This window comes from Postia placenta (genome assembly GCF_002117355.1).
Source record: "Postia placenta MAD-698-R-SB12 unplaced genomic scaffold POSPLAscaffold_2, whole genome shotgun sequence".
In the NCBI taxonomy this organism is placed as follows: Eukaryota; Fungi; Basidiomycota; class Agaricomycetes; order Polyporales; family Adustoporiaceae; genus Rhodonia; species Rhodonia placenta.
This window is the reverse complement of record NW_020169833.1, coordinates 268,998-283,575: the sequence shown is the minus strand read 5'-3', so window position 1 is coordinate 283,575 and position 14,578 is coordinate 268,998. Positions and strand designations below refer to the sequence as shown.

General features: G+C 56.3%; 6 protein-coding genes across 6 annotated transcripts; 3 read left to right on the top strand and 3 right to left on the bottom strand.

The window, feature by feature from the left end:
* Window positions 1-947: 947 nt before the first annotated feature.
* POSPLADRAFT_1177255 (hypothetical protein) lies at window positions 948-2,847 on the top strand. The gene is made up of 7 exons (XM_024488484.1): window positions 948-1,149; window positions 1,213-1,239; window positions 1,298-1,366; window positions 1,418-1,935; window positions 1,990-2,163; window positions 2,217-2,401; window positions 2,474-2,847. Exons 1-7 carry the CDS (start codon window positions 1,142-1,144, stop codon window positions 2,732-2,734), a joined length of 1,242 nt encoding a protein of 413 aa, XP_024342550.1. The 5' UTR covers window positions 948-1,141; the 3' UTR covers window positions 2,735-2,847.
* On the bottom strand, window positions 2,833-3,804 carry POSPLADRAFT_1038373 (hypothetical protein). Its single transcript, XM_024477378.1, has 6 exons — window positions 3,768-3,804; window positions 3,638-3,697; window positions 3,562-3,586; window positions 3,398-3,499; window positions 3,118-3,340; window positions 2,833-3,038 (listed from the first exon to the last, which is right to left on the bottom strand). The coding sequence occupies exons 1-6, from the start codon at window positions 3,795-3,797 to the stop codon at window positions 2,984-2,986; spliced, it is 495 nt and encodes a 164-aa protein (XP_024342549.1). The 5' UTR covers window positions 3,798-3,804; the 3' UTR covers window positions 2,833-2,983.
* A 278-nt stretch (window positions 3,805-4,082) lies between these two features.
* Window positions 4,083-5,052, bottom strand: POSPLADRAFT_1038371 (hypothetical protein). The gene is made up of 5 exons (XM_024477377.1): window positions 4,951-5,052; window positions 4,834-4,893; window positions 4,752-4,776; window positions 4,384-4,696; window positions 4,083-4,331 (listed from the first exon to the last, which is right to left on the bottom strand). Exons 1-5 carry the CDS (start codon window positions 4,981-4,983, stop codon window positions 4,295-4,297), a joined length of 468 nt encoding a protein of 155 aa, XP_024342548.1. The 5' UTR covers window positions 4,984-5,052; the 3' UTR covers window positions 4,083-4,294.
* Window positions 5,053-5,181: 129 nt separating this feature from the next.
* Window positions 5,182-8,837, top strand: POSPLADRAFT_1043352 (hypothetical protein; the record flags this gene model as incomplete). The annotated part of the gene is made up of 7 exons (XM_024478289.1): window positions 5,182-5,528; window positions 5,587-5,945; window positions 6,582-6,685; window positions 6,856-6,986; window positions 7,045-7,309; window positions 7,545-8,579; window positions 8,646-8,837. The coding sequence occupies 7 exons, from the start codon at window positions 5,182-5,184 to the stop codon at window positions 8,835-8,837; spliced, it is 2,433 nt and encodes an 810-aa protein (XP_024342547.1).
* Window positions 8,838-9,299: 462 nt separating this feature from the next.
* On the bottom strand, window positions 9,300-9,990 carry POSPLADRAFT_1130914 (hypothetical protein; the record flags this gene model as incomplete). Its single annotated transcript, XM_024484005.1, has 2 exons — window positions 9,300-9,440; window positions 9,520-9,990. 2 exons carry the CDS (start codon window positions 9,988-9,990, stop codon window positions 9,300-9,302), a joined length of 612 nt encoding a protein of 203 aa, XP_024342546.1.
* Window positions 9,991-12,691: 2,701 nt separating this feature from the next.
* On the top strand, window positions 12,692-13,893 carry POSPLADRAFT_1052423 (hypothetical protein; the record flags this gene model as incomplete). Its single annotated transcript, XM_024480271.1, has 4 exons — window positions 12,692-12,740; window positions 13,372-13,698; window positions 13,757-13,827; window positions 13,882-13,893. The coding sequence occupies 4 exons, from the start codon at window positions 12,692-12,694 to the stop codon at window positions 13,891-13,893; spliced, it is 459 nt and encodes a 152-aa protein (XP_024342545.1).
* Window positions 13,894-14,578: the final 685 nt, after the last annotated feature.

Sequence of the window (14,578 nt, the reverse complement as noted above, 5' to 3'; positions counted from 1 at the left end):
CTGCGCGCATCATGACAGAGATTAGCCCAATGAATAGGAACGTACTAGCCCGTCGGAAGATCGGCTCGTGTGTTATTTATTTGACAGCGATGATAGCGCTCGCAGGCTCTGACAGAATCAGCAACTTAAGTACGTTGGCGAAGTCCCTCAGGGCGATCCGACATTTACGAATAGCATAGCCATGTTCGCGCAAATTGATTGAATTGTGCAGGATGCCATTCTAAGGAAAGAGCTCCCATAGTTGAGAGCGAGGGGTTGATGAACGACTCCCATCATTTCTGCAATCACCAGGGTCCAGATAGGCACATCACGGCGGACGCACATCTCGCGGCCGCCACAGCAGCCAGTCGGGCGCCGCCCTAAAACCTGCAGGGCTAATACCGTTCCGTATGAACGGCGTGGAGCCCGCTTGTAGGAGCCGCCTGAGGCTCGGTTACACTCTATATGTACCTACGTTGTATGGAGTCTAAACCCGAGGATTAAAAGCAATGCGGACGTCAACCCATATCATCAGACCTGGTAAACACGCCAAGCAACGACTGGAAGCAAGAAGTGATGTGTGGCACGGCGGTGCGTGAGAGAGGATCTGCATCCGAATTTAGCCACTGGGCGATCACATTGCTCACGCGCGGCTGGGATGCGCTGAGGCGGATGGCGGATGGGGCGGACGCGGTGTTGCGCCTCCGTCGGCACTCTCGAGGCTTGCAGCGAGATACCCCACTCCCTCACAGCGGTGGTCTGACGAACCGACGGCGGCTCCAACCTTTCCACGCTATTCGACCCGGCGTTCGCCTGGCCGAACACGCCGTTTTGATGACTCTCATCCGCCCTCGACCGACTGCGCAGCACCTGTTGCTGGCCGCCCTGAGCAGCTGGCCTGGCCCATTCTCTGGCCTCTCTTTCGCTCACCATGGTCCATATCCTCCCGTTATCGCTCGCGCTACTATGCCTGTTCGCCCTCTCGCAAGACGTCTGCGCTATCCCCCACCGCTCGCCGTTGCTACACCAGACGGTCGCTCTTTCCCGCAAACGAATCCAAGGCCACGCGCCTCACGACATCGATGAGTTGAAGAGGCAGAAGCTGGCATTGGAGGCAAAGTATGGCATCGGCCACGCGAAGAACCAGAGGCGGGCGAGCGGCATGAACTTGTGAGTCTTCATCCATCCCGCAGCAAGAGCCTATGCGCAGTCCGCTGAGCGATGTTCTTGCAGGCTCACAAATCAGGGTGCGGACACTGGGTGCGTTCCTTCCACTTCCCGGGCGTCTCGATGGTTCGTTCTCTAACCATTCATCTAGCTTCTTTGGCTCTCTAGCAGTCGGCACGCCGCCAGTATCTTTCGACGTCATCTTAGACACGGGCTCGTCGTACGTCGTCCAGCGCTGATCCATGCTTATGCTAACCACCACACCATGCAGGGACCTCTGGCTCGCCACAGACAGCACCACTTCCTCCTTCCTTTCTGGCTTCCCGTCCGGGATCGCGACCTACGTCCCGTCCGCCTCCTCCACCTTCCACAGCCTCAACACCACGTTCTCCATCACCTACGGGTCCGGGGCGGCGGCGGGCGCGCTCGCGCAGGACACGGTGCGCTTCGCGGGGTTCGCGCACCCGAACCAGACTTTCGCGACGGTCGACCAGATCACGTCGAGCGTGCTGACCGCGCCCGTCGCGGGCCTGCTCGGGCTCGCGTGGCAGCCGCTCGCGCAGTCGGGCGCGATGCCGCTGTGGGAGACGCTGGCGAACGGGAGCGCGCTGAGCGAGCCCGTGTTCGCGGTCCAGCTGACACGCTTCCGGAACGCGACGAGCTCGAACAGCCTGGAGCCGGGCGGGACGTTTACGCTTGGGGGGACGAATGCGAGCTTGTATGAGGGCGCGATCGACTGGCAGGGCATCCCGGGCGGCAAGGCGACGTACTGGCTGCAGGAGCTGACTGGTGCGTGTCACGCGCATTATGCCTGCTTTATGCTGACTGGGTGCATGGCCACAGGGCTTACGATGCAAGGTAATGAGGTCGCACTGCCGCTGGGGCCGGCGTCGTATGCCGCCATCGACACGGGCACGACGCTGGTTGCAGGCCCAGAGGATGCTATTGCTGCGCTCTACGACCAGATCCCTGGCAGCGCGCCCGGCACGGGCGACCTTTCGTCATTCTACACGTATCGTGCGTATACTTGTACAACTCTGATCTGACTCGGCTGCCTGACTGCCACACAGCGTGCTCGACGGACATCTCGCTTACGCTCCGCTTTGGCAACAGCAACGTGGACTGGCCAGTGTCCGCGGGGGATTTTGCGTTTGCGACGACGTCCGAGGACGGCGAGACATGCCTTGGCGCGTTCGTCGCGACGGACACGACTGGTACAACAGCCCCTCCATGGATCCTCGGCGACACGTTCCTTGTGCGTAGCCTCTCTCATCCTCATACGAATATCTTACTCATGTCTACATTAACGACCTTCTGCTGTGCACAGAAAAATGTCTATTCCGTCTTCCGCTACTCGCCGCCGTCTGTGGGCTTCGCGCAGCTGTCGCGCGAAGCGCTAGCGATGAACGGGGTGAACGGCCCCCCGCCGAGTCCGACGATTGGCTCTGTGTCTGTGTTCGCGAGCGCGACGGCTGTACAAACCGGCGCGCGGAAGAGTGGCGCCGTGTGTGCGAGGAACGCAGATGCGGGGATGCTTGTGATAGGAATGATGGGCGCAGTCTTAGTGGGAGGGCTGCTCTCGTTGTGAGTTGTGAGCTGCCGCGACTGCTGCACGGTCAGCCTGGTCATTCTGCTATGTATTTGATGTTACGACTGTGATGTTTAACGGAAACGGACGACCAGTGGCGAGTGCTGTCGCGGAGACCTGTCGTGTTGCACGGCTGTCGACCGGCGGTGTGACACGGATGTAGGTACAGTACGTGCTTGATAATGTACAATCTTTGATATTGCCTTTCACTGTGTAATCGCTCTGCTGCGTGCGCGTGCGCCTCACCCTTCACACGTCATCCGGTCCGAGCATCAGCTTGGGCGGGACAACCTCGATCCAGTAGCTGCACGAGAAACACGGCAGGTCAGGTCAGCCAGTTCGCATTGTTCGCGTCCAGGATGGACGGGCCGCGGGGGACTCACCCGTCGGGGTCGAGGATGAACGCGATGTCCTTCATGCTTCCGTCGGTGAGCTTCTTCTTGAAGGGCACGCCGAGGCGCTCGAAGCGCGCGCAGGCGGCGGCGACGTCGGGCACGGTGATCGCGATGTGGCCGAAGCCCTTGCCGGGGTCGGTGTTGCCGGACGCGTAGCCGGCGAAGGACGCGTCGGACTCGGTGCCGTGGTTGTGCGTCAGCTCGAGCACGCCTGGGGGGAGGGTCGGTCAGGCGACGTTTTCTGGCGGGTTGGCGGGTAGGGACGCACCTTCGCGCGCGAAGCGCGAGTCCTTGAGGGCTTGAGGCGTCATCTTCCCGCCGGAGTGGTCGTACGCGAGGAAGTAGAGCGTGAAGCTCTCGAACTTGTAGTCTGGCGGAAGGCCGCGTCCGGGTCGATCGCCGCACACGCAGGTAAACGGAGAGATGACGCACGGGAGAGCAGGGTCATGCCCAGGACCTGTCACGCATTGAGCATAATATCGCTGCTGAGGGGAGGAGGAGAGCGCACCTCGGTATAGAATTTGACAGACACCTGGGGATCCTTGACACGGACCATAGTGTGGTTGAACTATAGTTACAAAAACCCGGTCTGGTCAGTTTGTGCCCGTGCTGAATGAGTTCCATGCTGGGGCGCGCACCTGGAAGCCTGCAGTCTCTGCGTTCGCCATGATTGAGATGTCGACTTGGTGGTGCGGAGGAAGGCGTCGTGAGACGGAGGACGGCGAGACGGAGGACGGCGAGACGGAGGACGGCGAGACGGAGGACGGCTAGACGGGCACGGCTCGGACCCGGAGATAAACGCGATGATGCAATGCGATCGATCCCGATAGCAGTGTCGATCATATGCACCACCCGTGTGTCCTGTACGTTATCGTGCTTCCCGAACCAGGAAACAATGAGCAGTATCGTATACGCAATATGATACTCAATGGGGCCAGGGGAGATCATACAATACTTCGAAGCAGCTTGGTGGGACACGACGGCATCCATGACGATGTACAGAACCACTTATATTGCAATGTATCATCCTTCCAGCCAAATACACCTCGAGGCGCGTAGTCTATCTCATATCTTACATTTTCGACTTCGACACTCTTGTCACGGCCATCCTTCCGTATACACAAGTTTCGGACCTGATCTTCTTCAGGACTTTGCGTCGGTGGACTCACGGGTAGTAGCCTTTGACGATCTCTACCCAGTAGCTGTATAGCGGGCTATCAGGACTGAAGTCTACTGTGCCAGAGCACCACTAACCCATCGGGGTCCAGGATGAACGCAATGTGCCGCATCTTGCCGTCGCTGGGACGCTTCTGGAACTTCACGCCCAGCCGCTCGAAGCGCTCGCACGCCTTCTCAACGTCGTCGACCGCAAGAGCGATGTGGCCAAACCCACGGCCGGGCTCGCTGTTGCCAGACGCGTAGCCCTTGAAGTCGGGGTCCGACTCTGTACCATGGTTGTGCGTAAGTTCAAGGACACCCTCCCGCCCGAAACGCGTCGTCCCGTCGGTGACCTCGTTGCCGTAGTTGAACACGAGGAAGTACAGTGTAAAGGTCTCGTGGACTGTCTCTGAGGCAAGTATGAGTACAATTGATATTTCCTGGACGCATATAGGAATGCGTACTGTCAGCGAGATCCATACCAAGGACCTAGGTAAATCGCCAGTCAGCTCAAGATACCGCTGCTCGGCATCAGGGGCGACATACCTCGGTATAGAACTTTAGCGACGCCTCCGGGTCACGCACACGAAGCATCGTGTGGTTGAACTAGAGTGGCCGATGAGTTCCTTATCCTATAGTACTATTTTACGCGCATATATTCACTTTGAAGCTCGCAGTCTCAGCGGTGCGCGGCATCTTGGCAATCGGACTGCAAGAAGAGCGTCTTTGCGACTGGAAGACACACGGTGCGTGCTGGAGACGGGCGGGAAGCCTGGCGCGAATTGTCAGAGGAGTAAGCCTGAGGATAGCGTTCGTGGTCAAGCGCATACCAGGAGCGGATGCGCGGAGGACCGCATCGCCGTGCAAGTGACCACGGTCAATGCCGCAAATACAATGCATCCGATTCCGAGCCCGACATTGAAGACGCGTGACGCGACGCAGCATGACGCGTCGGGCGTGACCGTGCAAATACGCGCACACACGGACGCGCCCAGTCTGTTGAACACCACACGTGAGCACCCCTTATCGTTCTCTGCTCCGCCCACCATCTTGCGCGCCCTTGCTTTCGTTCTCACTGCCGACGATGCTGTCCCAGACGCTCTCCGCGTCGCCGTCGCCGCCCCGCGCGCTGCCGCTCAAGTTCCGCCGCAAAAGCCTCACCGCGTCGGACGTGGACCCCCTCGACGTACCTTTTTCTTCGCAGTCTCCCTCCCACAGTTCTGCATACTCCCCGCCGCATAGTGCCTCATACTCGTCCTCGTCATATCGTGGCTATCCCTACTCATCTGCGTGCGACAGCTCCTCGGTGTCTGCGTCTTCTTCCCCCTTCACGCCCAGCGTCGTTCTCGCCAGTTCTCCCACCGAGCGCGCGCACATCCGCTACCAGTCGAGCCCAATTCACGCCCCGTCCTCCGACTATGTTATTTGTGCACGCGATGTGCGCGATGAAGAGAGCGCATATACCCATCCCAGTGTGTACCCAAGCGCGAAGTACGCGCATGCAGGCTACGCACCAGCAAGGCTGCCCCCTCCTGCGCGTTCCGCGTACGCCTACGGCTATACGGTCATGAGTGACGCACTGGAGCCACCATCGACATCCGATATTGACTTGGACGTTTCAGACGACGGAGATGAGACATTTCGGGGTGTTGATAACGGTGAGTTGACCATTTTCTCACGCATGTACTCTCGAGGATCGCGAGGACGGCATGGACCCTGCATTTCTGCTTCTCTTCGTCGCGGAAGTGAACCAATGACTTTTGCTGGACTTGCAGAGCGTCATGGCATTTGGATATCCAGCGTACGGCCTGCGAAATAACCTAAGAGTTCACCCGCAGCGTAGGGCGAGATATACCCTATCCATGTGGACCTGATGACAGGCGCTCCGAGTGTGGTGTGTCCGGTGACCTCTTCCCTGCCGATTTCGACACGTCTCCTGCCTCAGAGGCGAGACCACGCTGCCTCGTGTGCGCGTTGTGTATTCTCTTCTCAGCACCTTGAGACCACACTCTCGTACATGGGCAGTCAATCTCATGTCTTATGCACTACTGGTGCGGACATCGGGTTTTGACCACGTCCTTCGTACGGGCCGCGGCCAGTGATATTGCTTGTGTTTCATTCAAGCGCATGTATCTGCCGTTGCAATCGCCTGATGCTTAGATATACGATTTGGTGATGGCAACTGATAAATGGGGTCATATGCTGGATTCAACACTCATCCCTTCCTTTACCCGCTGCACCCTCATGGTCTCTATATCTGCTGTAGTGCGCTGACCACTCCTCCCTCGAAGCAGATGATATCATGGATATGGACGAGGACTTCTATACCGACCCGGATTTCCTCTCGCAGCGCCGCCGCCTCTCGTTTTTAACCTCCGCTGAGCGCGAAACTCCGTTCGTCCGTCCGTTATCTACGACTGCCGGACCGCGTGTTGCGAGCTGTCCACCCGCGCGCCAGAGCTCTGCCGTAGGCTTGCGCCCGACCACCAGAGCGCTTGATACGGAGCGCGTTGCACCCGCTGCACCACGTAAAACCTCATTGCCCCTGGGCTTCCCCGCGAGATCCAGCGTAGCAAGATCGAGGGCCCATTCTCGCGTGCTTTCGAGATCGCATTCCCCACTCCCTTCATCGTCGCCGCCGTCCTCGTCCCCGTGCTTGCCAGCAGCATCGTTATCCCCCGAGCTGCCGCCTTTGGCTAGTGTGCAGACATCTGCCGCATCGGTTTCCTCCTCGTCCCCTTCATCGTCGGCCGCTAGCTCGATGCCGCCGATCACGCCCGCGAACTCGGAGCCACCTGAGCCCACGCGCCGCATGCGGTCCTCTTTGTTTGCTCTCCTCAATCCGGCCCCTGAACCCGAACTGCCGATGAAGGTAGAACTGCAGGAGGAGGCCGAGGTGGACGTTGTGGGTGACGATGCTCCCGCATCGGCGGAATCTGAGCTCCAACAATGCAGGAATAATGCTACGCTTGCGTCTCTGACAAGTGAGCATTTTGCCAGCCAGTCACCCGAAACGCGCGTGGTGTGTAGCCTGCATGTCCTCCGGCTGGACTTGATCTGACGCTGTGCATTAGGATATTCTATCGGTTTCCCCTCGTCGATTGCCATTGCACATAAACACGTCTGCACCGCCTCGACTATACTCTCCCCTCCCTCCCTCGTCTCCTGTATCTCCGACAACTCCTCTCCGTGTCCCCTCACGCTCGTCCTCTCCCCGGGAAAGTCTTTCTCCGCTCTCCTCTCCTCCGTCACTGCAGCGGTGTCGTGCTCGGACGCAGAGCCTGGCTTCTTCGCCGCTCTCGTCGCCCCCATCATCCCCTCGCATCGCCGCGCGCCCCATTGCATGCCACGAATTCCAGGAGCAGCGTCAATTACATCCCATCGCGGGGCCGTCCACAGTGCGGCACGGCTCAGCTCTGCGAGGTGACAAGGTCAAGTCATCCAGTAGCGCTGCAGTTCGCGCTAGCAAATCATCGACCGGATCCACTGACCCGGTTTCAAAGCCGCGCCCGCGAGGTCCTTCCGCTACGCGCGCAGCTCTTACCTCTGGGCCTGCGAGGGGCAGGGATGTGGGTCGACTCCCTAAGCCTGCGAAACCTGCAGTTCATCCCGTGGCTGAGCGCGTCCCGAACACGGAAGATCGAGACGCTAACGCGGACCGGTCGAAGTCAAATGACAAGAGGCGTCAGAGAGATGCGGCCCAGGCGCCTGCGAGGAAACGACCGCGGTTAATCCTTTCCGACACTGAGTCCGAGGCTGAGGATGCGGACGTGAAGCCAAAAACGAAGGCTACGGCTAGCATGGAGGAGGGCTGGAAAGCCTCTCACACGAAGAAGGAGACCAAGAGCGTGAAGAGGCCGTCGAGGCCCGCGAAAGCGAAGGCCGACGGCTCGAGCGACGACGAAGCCGAGAACGACGCCCCGGCGTCACACTTACCGACGAAGACCGTGCCTTCGAAGCCCGTCTCCAGTCCGCCAAAAAAGCAAAAGGTTGCAGCCAACGGCAAAGCGTGTGTGCGCTCGCCCGTCCGCATACCGACCAATCTTCCGCTGCCTTACGAGGAGATGCAGGGCATGTTGATCGAAACCCTCGCGACCTCGCGTGCCTCCTCTCTTCCTGCCTCGTCCCTGTATAACGGGCTCATGGCAAGCCGGCCTGCCCTGAAGGAGTCGGCAAGCCTACTTGGCGAGGGCCCAATGACGAAGAAGGAGTGGACAACTGCGATCGAGGACATCCTAGAAGCAGGCTGTCAGTCCAGCGGCGTTTTCGGCAAGGTTGAGAGCAATCTCAAGGTATGGTGTCTTGTCGTGATGTATAGCACGGGCATTGAATGCATCTTGCGTTCCGTTGCATTTCAGGTTGCTGCGGATCATGAGGTGGAAACGCAGTGGTTCTACGTCCCGGAGAAGGATGAAGACCAGGAGCGTGCGACTCTCATCAAGAGCATGATGCCGCGCCCAGGAAAACGGTCGGAGACGAAGAAGTCAAAGCAGTACTATTGGCGGCCGCTGGGCAAGATCTCGCGGTGGGATCCTGAGGATGATCTATAGGACTCGGAGCTGTTGCGCAAGCTGTTTTAGCGTATATATCGCTTTGCATGAGTTTAGTGATTGTTGTCTCGATGTAGCCGTCTTAATTATATTCCACTTATTCGTTCTGTATTTGCACCGCATGCCTTCATGGCAGTAGGTAGAAACGGGCACCCCATTTTGACCAGTGTCCGTTCGTACGGGCACCTAGAGATTGATAGCATCGCCATAATGAGGACAACCAGAAGCGTACGGACCTGGAGCACAACCTTCAAACAGGCTCCCTCGCATGTCCTTCGTGCATGCAAGCCGCTGGGCTGAACAGCGTCAGTGAACATTTACATATGCATAGAACAGTGGGAAGACCTGGGAATAAACGGGGAGTTCATCGGACTCAAAAGTCTGCCCCATGTCGAATGAAATAAAACATGATGCGTACGGTACTTTTTTACAGGGTTGGCGCCCAGCAATCACTCCTTCACCTCATTGAGACGTGTGGTCCAGTACCACCTCCATCTCGTTAACGTCGTTTCCGGATGCCCCGCGAGACGACGTGAACACGTCCGCTCCTGACGCAAGAGAGTCGATAAGCAAGGTGAGGCGTGAAGTGGTGAGGTTAGGCTCCTGAGTACACAGGGGCAGGGACGGAGCAAGGGGACACGGTAAGACTATGTCTTGAAGTGAGACAAATATTCATGCGCACCTTCCGAATTTCCTCCAAGTCGTCCTTGAACGCGTCCGCGACAGACGTCATCCAGAACTTCCTGAAACGGTCCCGCAGCACCTGCTCATCCTGCTTTTCTTGTTCTGATGCACCATCGCTCGGGAACGCCGGAATCGCAGAGACAGCACGAGCAGGCGAAGGAGCCCGTTTTGCCGGAGCGTTGGGCCCTGCACCTCTCCGCTGACCTGCATCTGCGTGGGGCGCACTGGGAGGTCTGGCTACGCTCTCGTTGTCAGATGACGAATCTGAGTCGGAAGACGATTCGTCTGAGCTTGAGGAAGGTTCTTGTATTGGAAGTCGTGCCGGTGTAGGTGCAGGCTTCTTGGGGGGCTGAGCATCAGAGTCGGAATCTGAGGACGAGTCGGACGATGAGGATGAAGAGGCTGCGCGCCGATTGCGTCTTCTGTTGCGTTTTCGCGGGATCACTGGCCTTGTTGGCTGCCCAGCCATGGTTTGGAAGTCGGAGGACAAGAATGTTTGCAGTTGAGAAACCAAGCGGCTGTAGCGCCCCGATCACCCGATCAAATACTTGATACGACTCCAGTTGCCATTTCTGTACTAATCGCCTACCTATGAGAATGACGAGTTGCACTCACTCCTAACCATTCTATCGCAGTCCATCGCACTCGACCTGCTGCAATATCTTGGCCTCTCCCGCTTCAGATGAGGCTGATCATTGACGAAGTCGCTTGTGCGACATGCTGGAAGCCTGTGCTGATGCCTTTGAGGGGCTGACGAAGAAGGGAGCGATGAAGTACCTCCCAACCCAAATGGAACTTCCAGAACGTGAAGCTGGGGCATCAGCGCGGAGGGTACCGTGCTGACGAGGACCAAGGTGAGGACATTAGCAGAGGAATATGAGAGGCTGCTAATCCAGTTCGTGACCACGTTCAAGTTGGCGATGACGCTTGCACAGCAAAAGACCGGCGTACGGTAGCTAAGAATCAAGAGCGCGCAGTATCGGGTGCAGGGCTCTATCTTCCTCTGACCTTGCTCGAATCGCCGGCAGACCAGAGCCTGAGGCGAAGCAGCCCAAATTAAGTTGCTCGATCTGGTCTGCTTCCCCTCAGTTTCATTCCTCGCCTTCGATGACTCGGACGTCGGGTCGCCTCATTCTGGTGTGTAGACTTTACCGAATTTTCCATCAGTGCCCGGATGGCTTTGACCTTAAATCTTTTGTCTGCTGCCAAAGTAGAGAGAACATCCCTGCTACGACTTCGTCGCTGCTGTCACAGATCATGTGCCTATAGACCTAGCTTTGCAGACTATGTATGCTCTTTCCAATGAGCACAGACATTTAATGTCCAGGGGTCATGCATCTTCTCAGTATGGCTATGACTCCAGAGTTTCCCTGATAGAAGATGGCCTTGTGTCAAAGAACTAAGCATCGCCAACGCGGTGTGGCGGGCGCGGGACTCCACTTGCAATCCCATCTTCCACCATCTCTCTCGCTTCTCTATCACCGAGCTATAGCTCCGTCACGTCAACTTCCCGACGATTGTCATGTTCGGCCGCCTCGTTTGCGCCCTTCCGCGTCTCAAAGTACTCACTGTCCACAACGTGCAATTCATCCGGCACCCCTTTGATGCATACAGTATCCCTCAGTTCTGTCTTCTGCCGCGCACGCTGCTGGGGACAGTCCGCGCGTCCCTTTGGCGCCTCTTAGAAGACTCAGGGCTGAGTCCCTCCGTCCCCTGTGCGCCTTTCCCACACTCGAAAGCCTCCATGTTCCAAGATCATGTGCATCTGTGAGACATGGCTTAAATCTCAGAAATCTTATTAATTTATCACCACGGCCTGTGGATGTCGAGCTGATGTCCGACTCTGGGTCACACTTTGACCCTCTCTTGGTGGCCGATCTTGTCGCCTTTTCATCACTACCTGTATCACCAACACCCTGTGGTGCATCACGTTTGATTGTCCCGTCTTTCCGGGTAACAAGAGTGTCCGGTGCAGCCCTCAACAGTCTCGTCAGACATTCAACGCCATCACTGCACCGTCTTTCACTCAATTCGTCTTTGGTTCAATATGCATCAAACGGCATAGGCGGTTGGATACATGGAAATCACAGTGCATGTACATCTGATATACTGCCATTGCGTATGTGCTTACAAACTTATTACGCACTAGCTCTCTACCTCGATATCTCGGAGAATACACGCCTCGAACACCTCGACTTTACCGCTTATGTCTCGCGGAAGTGGATAACGCCTGTGTGCTCCTATCCTCAGGATCCTGTCTCACGCCACATCCACCCAGATATCTACGATACCAGTGAGATTCTGCGCTTATCACCTACCAACTGCACAACTTGATGTAGATTTGGGAACGCTGATGGTCGGGCTCCCAGACCTCGATGCTGTCCTCGCCTGTCAGGTTTATAACAACCTCACCCGCGTCGTCATAGACCTGAAGACACTTGACAGACGGACGATCTAAGATCGTGCCTGCCGAAGCTTGATGGACGCCATATATTCTGTGGCGCGTATCCTAGCAATCCGTACGAGTTGTTTTTTCGATCCCAATGTCTTGATGATTCACAGCGTATGTTCGAATCGCGTTTCGTATGCTTTATGCTGAGCTCATTGTCTGTCCACCTCGCTGACACAGCGTTTTAGGATCGGATGCACTAGATTTGAAGAAAATAAATACTTGAAACATTGTTGGGTTCAAAGGGACACCGCACAAGATGCTATCTCGAGTGACGAAGTGAAGGCTAGGGCTGACAACAAGAGCTGTACCAATGACGACGATGCTGATGCGGTCATGCGGCGATGCAAGTTGTGTCGGTGACATCAGCAGTCTGTGCTGACACCGTCAGACAGTGTGCTTTTAGATTCACGTAGTAATTTAAATATATAGGACAAACGGTACACTCCGTATAAGATGGTGCTACTCTTTCCCGGAAGAGTTGTGTTTCGACATCTTAGGAGTCTTAGGCAAGGAAGACGAATGCGACATGCTGGAAGGGTGCCATGGAGTGTGTAAAGAATTCGAGGAAATAGCGTGGAAGTGCTCACTGCAAGTCGTTGACGTTTAAGAGTGCAGAAGATATTGAGAGTGTCAAGGTCGTTGGACGTTTCAGACGGTGGAATGCGATGCTGGAGTGTACCGAATTCCATAGCTCGCGAGTCGCGACATTCGCCGGAAAATGGTCTCGCGCTCGCTGCGGATCATTGGTGCAGAGTGGCAAACGCAAGGTCTGCATTCTGGCGCGGTCTTCCGGGGCATTTCAAAATTCCACAAAAGCGCCGCATTTGTATTTGTATTTTTGTTCAGGGAAGACAGTCGCGTTGCAGCTTGCGAAGCTGAGTAGCGCGACGTCTCATATTATGTCACATGACCGTGTTCCGAAGTGCATCATAACGACTCGAAACCAGTTCTCATCTTTTTTGGCTTACTTTGAGTCACTTATGTCCAGCTCATGCTCACCTGAGTTTTGGGGCTGTTTATGACAGCGCACATGAGCCTCGCCCAGCTAAGGCGTGATTTTGACTGGGAGTCAGGTGTAGTGGAGCATCTAGAACGCTATCCGTCTCGATTGACTGCCACTCCATAGGAGTAGAGCTCCAGCAAACCACTTCATAATTGCGTCATGTAGCCTCGCCATCAGTTATATAGTGTGCACTCTGCCACGACTGAGTACTAACCCACAATCAACCACGCTTAGTATTTCAACCCAGTATCCCCATTTTCATATCTAATTCAGACCAATCTTCCAATATGTCATCTTACGGTGATAACCCCCAACCCTCAAATTAGCAGCCGGGACGACAGCAGTACGTGCCCTTGTATCTTCCCACGTAGTCACTCATTGTAAAACCTTCGCAGCCGGCAACGTGAGGTACGATGGTGGACATCGCCAGCAAGACCGACGCGGCCCAGGCCTCCAGACTCCACTGTATCAAGGCAACGAGGGCTCCGGCATCCAAGGCGGCCGTCAGGGCCAAGGCTGGCAGGGAGACAGGCAGTGGGACTTGTCTCCCAGCGACAACTACGGCGATCCTGGCTCTCAGGATGACAATGTCAGTGGAGGCGCATACGGCACTGGCCGCAACCTCGGAAGCGCGACGACGCAGAATGAGCAAACTGCCGACGATTCGACTGGAGGTCCCGGTGGTCCCGGCGGCAAACCTTCTTCGGTACAGCGTCTGAAGGGTGAGTCTCGGGTGTTTTGCCGTGATGAGGTGTGACGTATCTGACACTACTCGAACAGGTGGCGCGCAGGAGGCGGCAGGCAAGGCCACGCGCAATGAAGGTCTGGTCGAGCGCGGCCAGCAGGAGAAGGTATGTTGTGGGTGTCTGATACAACGAACGACTTGAGCTGACACTATGGATTAGTCTGAACGGTGAATGTAGGAAATTATTCTGAAGTTGTCGATAGCATTGCACGCCAAGGCAAAAAAAATTATACCAGTACCTTTTTCACAACTCCCCGATTTGTGTTTGAAGCGTTTGAGTCTGTTTGAGTGTCAGCTACACGGTTTCAAATTATGTGAAGCATACCTAATACCGCGCTTGTTTGCGAGCCAGCGCAGTTCCGTATCAGTTCTGTCACGACACATTCCGTACGACGTTGCTTCCATCATCGTGCCTGAAGGCCTGAAAAAGTATTTGCTTAGTGCTCCATGTAAACGGCGCCTCTCGGTTATTGGGTCTTACTTTACCGTTGGTCATGCGTTTTGGCGCAGATGGATGCCCCGCGTACTATCACCTGTACGTAGGACACGGTAGAGCACAAAATTTTCATGTACATTCGTTATCCGAAAGGACGCCGTCTAGCGTAGATGTTCTCTTCGCCTGCCGCGTATCTTGGCGCGTCGCACGTATGTATCTCCGTCGGTGGTCGATTAGGCCCTGGACATTCCCACACATAACGGCCGACATAAGTTTTGGACACCTGCGCTGTCAGTGCACTGTCGAAAGAGGAAATCGTACATAGAGACAAGACGATGGATAAGGACGTGATGCTCCGCACGGATACAGTCGCTGGCTTGTCGACGAGACGGTTACAGGCAGAATTGTTGCCACGTGTTTG

Bases quoted from the DNA above. Each gene is read 5' to 3' on its own strand.
- POSPLADRAFT_1038371 (XM_024477377.1), bottom strand. From the start codon at position 4,983: ATGCCGCGCACCGCTGAGACTGCGAGCTTCAAA. The intron at 4,697-4,751 runs GTACGCATTCCT...TACTTGCCTCAG, and splicing joins TGGTATGGATCTCGCTGACA to AGACAGTCCACGAGACCTTT. The intron at 4,332-4,383 runs GTTAGTGGTGCT...CCCGCTATACAG, and splicing joins TTCATCCTGGACCCCGATGG to CTACTGGGTAGAGATCGTCA.
- POSPLADRAFT_1038373 (XM_024477378.1), bottom strand. From the start codon at position 3,797: ATGGCGAACGCAGAGACTGCAGGCTTCCAG. The intron at 3,341-3,397 runs GTGCGTCCCTAC...CCCTCCCCCCAG, and splicing joins CTCGCGCTTCGCGCGCGAAG to GCGTGCTCGAGCTGACGCAC. The intron at 3,039-3,117 runs GTGAGTCCCCCG...TTTCTCGTGCAG, and splicing joins TTCATCCTCGACCCCGACGG to CTACTGGATCGAGGTTGTCC.
- POSPLADRAFT_1177255 (XM_024488484.1), top strand. The intron at 1,240-1,297 runs GTGCGTTCCTTC...CCATTCATCTAG, and splicing joins AATCAGGGTGCGGACACTGG to CTTCTTTGGCTCTCTAGCAG. The intron at 1,936-1,989 runs GTGCGTGTCACG...GCATGGCCACAG, and splicing joins CTGGCTGCAGGAGCTGACTG to GGCTTACGATGCAAGGTAAT.